General features: G+C 38.2%; 1 protein-coding gene across 1 annotated transcript in view; it reads left to right on the top strand.

The window, feature by feature from the left end:
- The window catches only part of LOC117515355 (transcription factor SOX-6-like), a 420,160-nt gene that overhangs the window by 351,739 nt on the left and 54,850 nt on the right, over positions 1-13,571 (top strand). Inside the window, exon 13 of the mRNA XM_034175874.1 lies at positions 5,407-5,609. Within this exon, the coding sequence (XP_034031765.1) occupies positions 5,407-5,609 (203 nt within the window). The remainder of the gene's footprint in view (positions 1-5,406; positions 5,610-13,571) is intronic.

The raw sequence follows: 13,571 nt of genomic DNA, 5'->3' as shown, positions 1-13,571 counted from the left end.
TATGGACCTTAATGTAGATTTATTGCAAACACCACTTCACAACACAGTAGAAATGTTATGCCACTTCACACTGGTGTAATATGTGTGGAGACTGGAGAACTTTATGATGTTACAAGTTGAGAATTCAAAAGAAAAAAAAAAAAATCAAAACATAAATTATATGAGCAAAGTGTCGCGAAGCTCACTCATGGTACAGGGCATCCTAAACAAGAAGTGTCAAAATTCAAACCAACAGTAAAACAGGAAATGTTCAAATGTCAAACACTTCCTGGATTGACAGACGAGACTTATATTGGTGAGTAAACGTATTTTATGTCAGAAAAGAGGTCCAAGTTGTTAAAAGCAGCATTTCTCTATTAATTCGGGTGGCTTATTGTTGTTGGCTTATTAGTGCAGCAGAGAACTTAAACAATTTTTCAAATGGTGATACAAGCATCAAATTCAGCACAAATACAGCTGGAGCAAAATTAAATGGAGCATCTTTAACTTTTGACCCCTGTACAAACTGAAACTTACCTTTGTCACCATTCTTGCTGCTTTTGTCTCATAACTCCATAACATCCAGTCACAGATTGTCCAAACTATACCTTTTTGGAATCTTTATGATCAAGCAAATAATGTGGTGTAGTTTTCAATATGATTGGAGCATCTTTTAATTTAGACCAGGGATGGGCAACTTGTTCCAGAAAGGGCCAATAGGGTGCAGGTTTTCTTTGCAGCCACCGATTCCTCCAGGTGATTTCACTGATTAATATCACTTTGAGCAGATGGAATCAGTGGTTGCAAAGAAAACCTGCACCCTCTTGGCCCTTTCTGGAACAAGTTGCCCACCCCTGATTTTGACCCCTACTTGGCTGCCTATTGAAAATTTAAGTGGCCAGTCAGGTTTTTTTTAAAGAGTTAATGTCTATGGATTATTTGTGCTAAATTTGATGTTTGTATATATGAGACGTAAGATTCTGCTCCTCAGTGTTTCTCAATTGCTCTCGAAAGTATTGAAACACTTGATATTTCAGATTTTAATTTGTTTATTCCATTTCAAATACATTTTTTTCTAAAATTATCTTCCTTAACTCAAACTGAAAGCAAATCTCTACAACATGATATAAATTAATTAACCTAAAATCCAGCTTCCTGATGATGTGGTGTAGAGGAGGATTTTCTTAAAAAGGAGACCTGAAAGTTCAGCTACATTTGACAGAAAGTACAATTGAGATGACAGTCTAGATTTGATGTTTTGGTGAAAGAAACGTTTGTATTTCTTCATAACTGGTAAATAAAGCCCAGACATATTCAGTGACTTGAAATGTTCATGTTTCCATCCCCTGATTTGTCTAAAGAAAACTGGCAATAAAACTGATTACTATTTACAGGTTTGATCAAGTTTTAGAGATTTGCTTTCAGTTTGAGTTTGAGGAAGATACTTTTAGAAATTTTAATTATTTTTTTGTATTTCTTGTATTTAAATGACATAAACAAATTAAAATGTGTGAAATTCCAAGTGTTCCAATACTTTTGGAGGGCACTGTATCCTAACCTTATGATGAGTGCAAAATAAGTGTGGTATTATGACTATTTTGTTTAAGAATCTTTAATTTTCACTGTTGGTGCACCTTGTGTCAAATCATAGTCATATCGTTTATCATATTCATATGAAAATTCAGTAAGGTATATCATCTATTATACATTCCAAATCTAAGGCGGAACTCTACTAGTGTTTACTAAGGTACACTGAAATATCTTAAAAAAAAAGAAAGAGTAGAGCCACTTTGGTGCCTGGTCTTGAGAACCTGGTCTTGGTAGGTTGAAAAGCTTTTTTATCCCATGGGAACTCTCCCTACCCACCTAAGCAGCTCAAGAGTATGGACAGCATGTATATACTGTAAGTGACATTTACATGACAATTTATATGACAATATTGAGATACTATAATTTGGCCATATTGTACAGCCCTACTGTCAACTAGCTGAAAACTTTGAATTTTAATTTACATCTACATTTAAAAAAATGCTTAAAGTGGCAGGGGGGTTAGAGGGCTGTAACTGGGGGGGGCAGCTGAACCATGACATTAATGACCATTTAGGTCTCTATTACATACATGTAACTGAAGGCTAGAACTGGACTCTTGGTTGCTCTATGAGACACACCCAAAAAGTCAGTACTGTGTGATTAATTTATAATATCAGGTTTAAGCAGAATGTCCACAGATTTGTTTAGGATTGCAGATGTAAAATTCTGTATCTGAGAAGACCTTTAGTTCTAAGTGTATACAGTCATTTCCAAGGCAAGACAAAGGGTTTGGATATCTGTGCTTGTCAATTTAAAGGTATGTGGCACTTTAAACTTTTAAGGTTAAGTCATAAAAATAATTTTCTTTGGCACCACTATAATTGTATTCATTAGCTTTTAAATAGGGGATTAATAAAATGACTTGGCCAATATGATCAAAATTCACATTTCCTCAAAACAATTTAATAAAAGAACAGGCAGTGACCATATAGTCTATTATAGCGATGATATTAGATCATGTGAGGGCTTCTACCGACTTGTGCGAGGGACGCTGGAAAGTGCACAGTAACAACCTGTCAGAGTACAGAAAGGCACGCCGACGTCACCTGGTTGTTCACATGAAAAACAAATCCAACATGGGGGAAAGCCCCAAAACGGCTTATGTCCATGTAAATCTAATGTGTTTCTCATATATTTTGTAAAACCTAGTTAGAAATCAACACTTCATGCTGACATCTCATGGATGTCAGCATGCACGCTATGTGTGCTCACATCACCCGAGGTCAAAGGTAACTTCCGGGCAAGCTCTTGGATGTGCACATGCACCAATTCCTCCAGACAGGGAAGAAGAAGGAAAATAAAATGTTCTTTATGGAATTCCTATCTTCTCCTCATTACAATGAACTGTAATTTTGAAACAGGTTTCAAAAATGAACCATTTCAGTATAATTTTTTTTCTCAGTGTAGTGAAATTTGAAATGTTGTATAGCTTTAACATTTGGGATTTCAGTCACAGGTTGCTAAATCCTACTCAAGAAGACTTCATAAACCCTTTGCTGGATCACTAAACCGTCAAAGCGGGCTATCTGATTTTTTGCTTGCCACCCCCTCCCCCCAAAAGAAAATAAAAAAATGTGATGAATTTTAACAAACGTTAATATGAAAGTGTTCTTTAAGTCAAGATAAAATTGGTAAACTCTTAAGAGTAATTAAGATCCACTTACAGAATCTCTGCATTCACCTCTTTGTTTACAATTGCTGTTTGTATGAGTAAATCTAATATGCCTATGTCGCGGACATGAATGAGTGAAGCTCGTCAGCATCTCACCATATTATTTAGGTTCTTCAGACTTTATTTTGAGTAAATGCTTCAGGGGAGCATTAGCATGGAAAAAAACTTTTCAGCTTCTGAGGGGGGCTCTGCCCCCCCACACCCCTTGCCTTTTTAAGCATTTTTCTTTATATGCCTCTCACATGCCTGGAAAAGCTCACCATCTAACCCCCTCCCCCCCAGATCCTAAAAGATTTTAGTCATGCTCATGCTCCCAAGAACCATTTTACTGAAAAAAACGTCTTACGGACCTAAAGGACATGGTTAGATGGTGAGCTTTAGCAATAGGGGATTAAAGGCCTTGCCCAAGGGCCCTTAGTGATTTTCCAGTCAGGTGGGGATTTGAACCCATGATCTTCTGGACTCAAGCCCAACACCTTAACCATCACCTCCCCCTTTAACCTCCCCATCACCACCCCAAAAGCATAGTTGTTTTTGAACATTGTATGTTACAGCTCTATCATTTTACATCATCAGTCTGCGCATTAGTATACAAATAATGAATGTTTATGAGTGCAATAGAATGAATATTCACCTCGCTGAATGGAACAATCTATCTTTCACCAAATGAGATCTTCTTTCCATTGCACTCATAAACATTCATTATTTGTTTTATATAACACCTATTAATTCATAAAAAAGAGAAAAGGGACTTACATTTTGGTGTGCATCACTGGTCCTTTGATGTCAAGAGGTTCCTAAAACACCCAAAAACAAATTTTCAATAGCAGTCCAATCCAATCCAAAATTGTTCTCAGTCAACTTGCAGAAACATAGTTCAAAACAATCCTGAGTGATGATGTAGTCCATAGCTGATGCCGTGCACTGACTTCTTCATGTACTCAACTGCTGTCTGCTTTTCTCAATCCAGCGAAAATTTGCAACAGAAATCTTTCGAGCTCTTCATCTGTCAGCAGTTCTACTTTAGCTAGATACATCCCAGCGGATATTGGAAATGACTCTAGATGGCTTACGGTGAACTGGATTTGTTTTTTTCTTTTGTCTAGGAAGAATAAACAGTGTCAATAAGCTGCTAAGTGCCGTTGCCGCTAATGCGCGCATGCACAGTGGTCGCAGTGTGCAATGGTACAAAACATATGGATGCTAAATGGAACCAAAATTGCACACCAAATGGAGGACAATGCAAATGGCATGAATGATCAATATCATGTGACATACAAACAACCAATCAAATGGCAAGGATCTATTATTCAGGCGTTATATAAATGACAGTCTTGGGGACCCTTGATCTTCAAACAGTTGTTTGTGATGGTTATAGACTATAACCACCAGGGATGGATATCCATCAAAGTGAGAATGAGCCTTCCAACAAGTTATTTCAGTCTTAAATTTTGCTTTTTGTGCAAAAATGAGTCAATAGATGATTTGATCAGTCAATGAATTGTCAGGCTTTGAGGATGATAACATGAGGCTGCAGCCATACATTACAGTAAATGTAGATATACATCAGTGGTTTTGAGGGGGAGATGAAATGTGTGCAGGTTTGGAGTCTGTACCATTGATATAAACAGGTTTTAGATAATAAGACCCCATTTAAAACAGTTTGTTCATGGAGACTCTTGGACCAGTTATTAGTTCTTTGTTCATTTTGATTAATGAGTAATGCCTCAGTTTTCTGACAAATGAGGAAACGTTCTTCAAGTGCTTTCAATTTTCAAGAAGTCAAGGTATTAGGGTCTTTGGATTAATACAACCAGATGAAAGATGTGAGCAACTATCAATGACCAGTGCCTGCTATGTACTCTTTTAATCACGTAAAAAATGCTGAACACACCATTTCTAAAATGATCTACGCACACTTTTAACCATTATTATGAGCATAGCTATTGCTGTTTTCTTAGCTGTCTGAAATTGATGGAAATTAAATGCATAAACCATCTGGAAAGAACATTCTCTTCTGTCCACTGGCAATCAACAGTTGCACAAATCAAAGCTGATAATAAAGACAGTATTAACCCTTTGTGTTTAGTGTTAAACACACATGCTTGCCGTATCAGTCAAAGTGAAGGCAGTTGTCTCTGTCCTTCCTTCTTCTCCTGTCATAGACATCCTATCCAGCCTAAATTCCACTGCACTGTTTGGGGACCAGGACGCTGTGATGAAAGCCATCCAAGAAGCCAAGAGCATGAGGGAGCAGATCCAGAGGGAGCAGCTTCATCATCAACAGCAGCAGCAGCAGCCGGGATCCCAGAGCCTGGAAGCCAAACTGTCTGCACTCAGCAACATGAGCCTCAACAACGGCAACAAGGTTAGAAGACAGATTGCACAATGCTGTTAATGATGACACATGCAAACATGTTTCAGTGAGGCGTCCACTTACAGTCACATCACTTAAATACTGTTAAATATAAAGACACACAAAATCACATTTCACTTGTGTGGTGTATAAGGAGACACATCTCCAACAGTCACATGTAAAATGCCCTCGTGCATAGGTGGAGTGAAAAACTTGTGAATTGTTATTGGTCCTTCAGCCATTATTGTATTGTCAATTTGGTGCTCATCAGCATACACACATAACTAACTCAACTACTACAATGCTACAAAATTGGCACATATTCAAATAATTTGTTTCCACAAATAAGCCCAACAATCTGTTCTTTCTGAGGTAGCTACATGCTAGGCTAGCTGGGTGATTAATATTAGTAACTTGGATTGGTTTGATAGCTAGGTAGCTAGCTTGGCTGCTAACAATTTAACAATTTTCTGAAGGTATGACTTTCTGCAATCAAATGTTGTTTCATATCTGCTTGCAAAGTAGTATATTGATTTTTTTTAAAAGAAGTTTGAGCAAGATTTTGCAACATGGTTAACTATGACAGCCAATTGTAGTTTAGACATTGTTTACTTATGAGGTTATAAAGTCATGAGTTTTCATGGACAGAAGTGTGTGATTATGCAGATACTTTCACTGGAGAATGTGAGCCCAATTGGATTCCAGTTTTTCCAGTTGTGATACGTGAACACTACCCATTGACTTGAGATAACATCTCTGGTAGGTGTGTTTGGGCAGCCCGTAGGAACCACTGTAGTGACTTTGTGTTAAACCCAGCAGTTACTCGGGCGTGTTACTTCCATTACCACCTGAGACACTGAGGTCGAGACACATTTTCCTGATCCTGATCCAGATGTGTGAGAGATCAGGACCTCATCAACTGGAGGACACCAAACGAACACCTACATTATGTGGCTATGATACAGAGATGGCTGCTTACTGGAGATATAGATGGACTGCTGGTCTGCTGGTTTGGATGCCATTTGGGACCAAGAGTGATCTGTATGGAGGGGGATACTATTTGATACAGCAACACCAGTGGCTCCAAGACATGACCCATGCTTTGGTCACCAACTTCTATTTTAATCAGAGTTCACCAAAGTTTGACAATACAATTTATGCTGCCTCAGCACCTACTGTATAAAAAGTCACAACATCTCAAACTCACTTATCTTATCAGGAATCCCCCTGTGAAAGGAGTAAGATTGTCCACAAGAATTCATTGCTTGTGCGCTCTCTGGTGATGAACAAGTCTAATGCAAGAGGCGCAGATTCTGGCGCACACAGCACATTCATTGCACCATAGGTGTTTCTTCTCAGTCTTGCGATGCCTCTCTTTCTCAAAACATACTACACCCTCTCAGACAGCCTTTCTCCATCTGGTTCTGTCAAGAGCAAATTCCTCCCCACCACCCATGCTGACGTTACATAATTTCAAGGATGCTTGAAGATAGTCCTCGAAACGTGTTCTCTGTCCACCTTGAGACCTTGCACTCAAGCCGGGTTTACCATAGAGGACTTGGTTAGGAATGTGGGAAACTACCATCCTGAGGACATGTCCTGGCCAGCGGGGTTGATTTTGGATCACCATGGCTTCAATGCTTGTACAGTTAGCCTCTTCCGGAATGCTGTCCTTCGATCTTGCCAGCTAATTAACGCCCAGAATACTGTGGAGACCACACTGATGATATTTTTTAAGGGCCTTAATGTGACATCTGTAAGTGGTCCAGATTTTGAGCTGTATAAGAGAGAGGGTAGCACAACCGCCTTGTACACTAGTATTTTGGTATTGTCCGAATACTGCTCTCGTCGAAAACTCCAACATGCATCTGGCTAAAAGCATACCTGGCAGCCTGGAGAAGATGTTCTATCTCAGCATCAGTGTTCGCTGTTGTGGCAAGGCAACTGCCCAAGTAGAAGACGCTTCAGATGTTCTTAAGTACAGAACCACCAATCTAGAGAAAATCAGAGATAGGCTTTTGGCCAGTAGCTGGTGGGTTGAGGATCTTTATTTTCTTCACCTCTAAGAATTCACAACATTGAAAACTCACTATACTAAATACTGACACCCATCTGTATTCCGTTTTTGTGTATTCATGATAAGCTGCAGTTTAAATAGATTTTTATTTTCATTTTATGCAATGGAGTTACACAGAATAGACCAAAATGATGACATGAACAAGGACAACAACTTTTTAACAAACTCAAAAAATTAAAAGTGGTGTGTACATATACATTTGTCCACTTTGCTATGAAAGCCCTATTAAATCATGACTTTTACAGCCAGGTTTATTTAGACAAGTGTTTTGTATCACCAGTTATACAGCTTCATGTTGAAGTGGAGCAGAGAAGGATTTTCTTTTATCAAAACATCAAATCCAGGCTTACATCTCAGATGTACCTTCTGCCAAATTGTAGCTGAACTTTCAGGTCTTCTTTTTAAGAAAATCCTCCTCTGTACTACTTCATCATGAAGCTGTATAACTGGGGACACAAAATGCAAAACATGCACTATGCACAATTTCTCCAATCACAACTGAAGCCTGTAACTTCTTCTGGGTTGTCTGGGTGTCTTGGTGGCTTTCCTCACGCTTCTCCTTCTTGCACAGTCACTCAGTTTTTGAGAACTGTCTACTCTATACAGATTTACCATAGAGTGCCAAACTGTTTGTATTTCTTAATAACTGATGCAAATAAAATCCAAGACATATTCAGTAACTTGGAAATGTTCATGTATCCATCTCCTGACTTGTCTGAAAAAAACTGCCAATAAAACTGATTATTTACAGGTATTATACCAAAGAGTTCCATTATGCAACCCATCATCTTGGCTTTTATACTTTTAACACATTTATATCAAGTTGTAGAGATTTGCTTTGAGTTTGAGTTTAAAAAGATAATTTTCAAAATTTTTATATTGAGAAGCCTGATTTATTTTTTGTATTTGAAATGACATAATCAATTTAAAATGTGTGAAATATCCCAATACTTTTGGAGGGCACTGTATATCAACTGTTAAGAAGTACAGACTGTATTGTATTGTCAAGAGTCTTCACCTGTTTTTAGAGAGTACACTCAGAGCGGCAGAGTTTAAAAGAAAAAAAAGCAGCGGCTCTGAGTTGAAAAACATTCGTTATCTCTCAAAGCGCGGTGACGGCAGCACACCTGCACTGAGCTTTACAAAGATATTTTTACGCATTGTTTTTCTTTAAAATTCTGCTGCTCTGAGTGTCCTTGCTAAAAACAGGTGAAGACCCTTGACGCAATAACAACAAATACTCATGCTCTTTTTCCACACAGATGCGCCTGAAGTCTCTTTCTGAGGATGACATGACGTAAAAAATGCAGATAAAACTTTTTTACGTGTCAATCTGGTTGTGCCTTCTGCATAAATAGATGTTGTCCATTCTTCCTGTTCAGATGGCAAATCAGGGTTGAATCCAGGTGGAAAGGGGGCATGGGGTGGAGGGGTGGGGGGGGGGCGAAGCTCCCCACAACAGCCTTGGATTAAAGGTCCACTTTTGAAGATTTTTTTCATACTGCTACTACTACTACTAATAATAATAGTAATAATTTCAACAACTAAAATGTTTAGAAAGAATTTAAATGTTAGGAAAAATGGTAGAAATAATTTAATTGTTTAATGTAGATTATAAATTGTAAGTTTTACCGTTGCAGTGCTGTCAGTGGTTAAATATGAGGTCAAGAAATACTGTCTTTATTTTATTTTTTAGAAAACAATTATTTATGTTCATTAAAGTAAAGAAAGACTGACTTTATTTCATGTTTTACAAATACTTTTTTTCAGGAAATAGTATTTAAGTTCAACTTAAAATGTCAGGACATTAGATTAGATGGAAGTTTGCTCATCCCTTGGGAAGACTCCCTCAGGGAAACTGAGGTTCCAGCAGCATTTTACAGCAGCACACAGGGTAAGAAGCACACAGAGTATCAAAAGTGACAGTAAAAAAGAAAAAGTCTGCAAAAAAATAAAAAAAATAAATAAAAATAATAATAATATATAAATACATTCAAAAAAAGTGAGCATTTGCAAAACTGGTTATCATTTTCATGTTGAGGTGGCAGGGGGTTGTTGTTGCCAGCTGCTGAAAGTAACTTACTTTTTCAAGGAGTAATCATTAATTGGATAACTTTTTCAAAGTAACTGCTCAAACACTAGTGGTGGTGGAACAGGGAAGGGATTTGAATAATCAGCAGCAGAGACTTCTAGCTGCTTTGAATTACAAATATAGTAATAATATGTCTATTTGTGCTCCACCTCTTCACTGAGTTGTAGACTGGCTTGGACACAGGCAGAGTATGTCTGTCTGTCTATTCTGTCAGTATGGTGACACCCAAAGCAGTGCCTTTTGAGCTTCAATGTGGTTCTTTCAAGTGTCTTCAAGAAAACCTACTGGTGATGTCACTGAGGGTTTATCCCACGTATACACAGTCTAAGGATTTTCCTCGCCTCTTAATTTTGAAAGAAAAATAAAACTGCTCATGATGAGTTTAAATTGCATTAATGGATTATATTTGCTGTCATTTGGCTTGAGTTGCTCTCATCTGCACGCCCACCCAGAAGAAGAAGAAGATGGAGCAGCCGGAGCCAGTGGAAAGTGATGGTCTTGGTGTCTATGCCTAGTTGTGTGCATGACCCTGCAGGGAGAGCCAGGTCTTGGGGGTTTTACCCAGTTAATTGGTCTTATTTGAGGAAGGGATGCTGTTGTGGCCCTGTGTGAATGAAGGCAGAGAAGAATCTCATATCTAGAGGGAAATCTATATTCCAAAACATCTTCAAACAGTCTGATTAGCCAATCTCAGGTTCCATGGATCATACATTTGGTACTGTGGTGAACATGATTAGACTGGCACTGTTGATCCCATGTTGCATGCAAGGAAGAGTCGAAGGAGGAGGAGAGGAACTCATGAATATTTTAGGGGAGGAGACTTTGAACCCACCAGCCCCCAAGTACGTCGTAAGTGGTGCACTCCAAAGGATCTGCTGTTTTGAATTTTTGGACTTGTTTGCCTTGCATCGTCAGGAGGAAAACATCCCAAATCTGACACAATCTACCGCTGATGTACTTATCACCAGTCCCAAGCAGATTTTCTTTCATAAGTCTTTATACTAGTAAACACTGAGAACCCCATAAATATAAATAATAAAACAGCCTGTGCTAATAAATTGTTGATTATTAAAATTTAATGCGAGCTGTCTGTGGATGTCCAGTAAAAACATCGTGTCAGTGTTATCACGTAAGTTTGTTCTAAAAACAGCTTTGAAATCGCACTTTAAGGTGATTTTTTTTTCTTTATTGCTGTGAGACCTGTACACGCTCTGCACACTCTATATTTTCCAGCTTTACAAGAACAAAACCAAAGCCATGCAGTAATTTGGTTTATTGCTCCATGCCTCCTAATAAAAAGCTCATTTGGAAAGTCTCTAAGTAATTGTTTCCGGTTCATGGAAGACAGAAGGCCTCTGTGTTTGTTGTCAGTTTGTTTTTCGTTACCTAACAACTGGAGCTGAAAGACTCTTTCTCATAAGACTAAATACATATTTTTTTTATTGGGATGGAGCAGTTTTTTTCTTCTTCTTCTTCTGAGGCGCTCTAAGGCTTTGCTCTGTCTTAAACAATTCATGGATGGAACTTGCTGGATGCTGCAAGTGTGACTCACCCGTTCCACCTCGAGGAGCAAAGAGACTTTTTCTTTACCTTGGATTTGTGTGTTGTTTTCTGTTCGTGGTACAATTTAGGGACTCAAACCCTCCCCCGTGAAACATCAGAACTCAGACCGTTTCTTTTAAACATTGTGTTACCAAACGCATATTGATCCCTTTGGAAGAAATGAAACATCCCAATAAGTGTCGTCAATGCCTGATCGAAAACATTATGCCTGTAAGTGCACTTTTGTGTGTGTTTCACGTTGTGTATTTATGGGCTACAGCATTAATTTCCAACATAGTCATTTATGTACGAAGTGAAAGCGATCCTTGTTGTTGTGCGTGTGTGTCCTGGCTCAGCACCGGCTTTGGCCATGTTAATGTCATTATAGCTGGTGTACAGACGAGAGGCCTGGCCAGTTAGTGGCATTGTTGAATATCACCTTACGCTTACTGAGCTTCCAGCTGGCCTGCGGCTGCCGAGGCTCACTGAAATAGCCACTGTGTTCTACCGTGTGGGTGTGTGCATGTGCATGTGTGTTTGTGCACATTTTTCATCTATACAGCCACAAACCGCTCTCACTTAAAAGGGAACCCAGATTTTTTTTTTTTTTATATTATTTATTCATTTTCCCTTTTCCATTGCTTTCTGTGACTGATACAGCAGGGTATGAATAACAACAACAACAACAATACTACTACTACTACTAATAATCTATAATGAATAACGACAATAATGTAATAATAATAATAATAATAATCTGTGTGAAGTGCCTTGAGGCAACTCTGTTATGCTCTGGCGCTATATACGTAAATTAAAATAAATTGAAAGAAAATTGAAATTGAATAATCTATAATTGAATTGAAGAAGATTTATTTTGAATTTTTAAGGTTGAATTTGTTTAGCATCAAAATATTCACCCTCAAAAATTGAACCTAAAAAAAAAAAAAAAAATCAACCTAAAAAAAAAAAAAAAATTCACCCTCAAAAAATCGAAAAGCAGGGAGACGAAATCAATCCCTGTCTCAATTATCCAACGTTCAGCCAATCACATTTTGCTCCATTGGTCATGTGACACCGAGACTAAATCAAAAGAAGACGACGTGGTACATTGCTGAAGGTTGGATGATTGAGACAGGGATCGATTGCTTCTCCCTGCTTTTCTATTTTTTGAGGTTGAATTGTTTTAGGTTGAATTTTTAAGGTTGAAATTTTTTTAGGTTGATTTTTTTTTTTTTTTGAGGTTGAATTTTTTGAGGTTGTTTTTTTAGGTTGACGTTTTTGAGGCAGAATATTTTGATGCTAAAAAATTCAACCTTAAAAATTCAAATTCAAACGATGGCACAGATTTACTTCCATAGTATTATTATGTGTGTTCTTGACAGTGGAGATGTTGTGTACTGTATTTGCATGCACAGTGTCCACACATGCAGGATGCGCTCTATCATGGATCACTGAAATTCATCACAAACATCAAGGCTCTCACACACCACTGCTCTCTGTATGACCCGGTGGGTTGGTCTTCCCTGTCCACCTGTAGACTTACAGTAAGCATCGTACTATTTATGAGGTAGTTGTGAGACTCCTCTCTTACCTGCAGACGTGTAATGTTTACACCTTTGTCCAATAGCAGGATGCCTCAACAGGTAAATGCAGTAATTTAAATAAGATTTGGTGAGCAGATAGATAATATTCCCTGGAAATAAGGCATTCAGTTTTGGAGGACATCCAGAATATATTCAGAAATTGAGATAAAAAAAGAATGTTTTACACAGCGCAACATTGAACTAAAAAAATTGTGAGAGCATGTTGATGAACAGATGGATAATGAGGTTTTACTTTGAATTTGATCTGGAATATATTCTGTGGAACATACGTGGCCTTGGCGGAGCTACTGTATGGACTTTTCAAGTGTATTCTAGTGCTAATAGTACTAGTACTAATAGTAATTCTGTGTGGCCTTGACATTTGATTAGTTCTGTCCCAAACTGAACCACATTCCTTCTGAAGAACACACAATCCATCCATCCATCCATCCATCCATCCATCCATCCATCCATCCATCCATCCATCCATCCATCCATCCATCCATCCATCCATCCATCCATCCATCCATCCATCCATCCATCCATCCATCCATCCATATTGACTCCAAATTGTTTGAGTTAAACTCTTATGACCTTGCCTTTGACAGTTCAAGGTGGCCTAAGGACATAGCGCACGTAGCTCAGTGGGACAGAAGTTGGTCTACCAATGTCTAGACTTG

Source organism: Thalassophryne amazonica, chromosome 8 (genome assembly GCF_902500255.1).
Source record: "Thalassophryne amazonica chromosome 8, fThaAma1.1, whole genome shotgun sequence".
Lineage (NCBI taxonomy): Eukaryota > Metazoa > Chordata > Actinopteri > Batrachoidiformes > Batrachoididae > Thalassophryne > Thalassophryne amazonica.
This window is presented reverse-complemented; position numbering and strand designations above follow the sequence as displayed.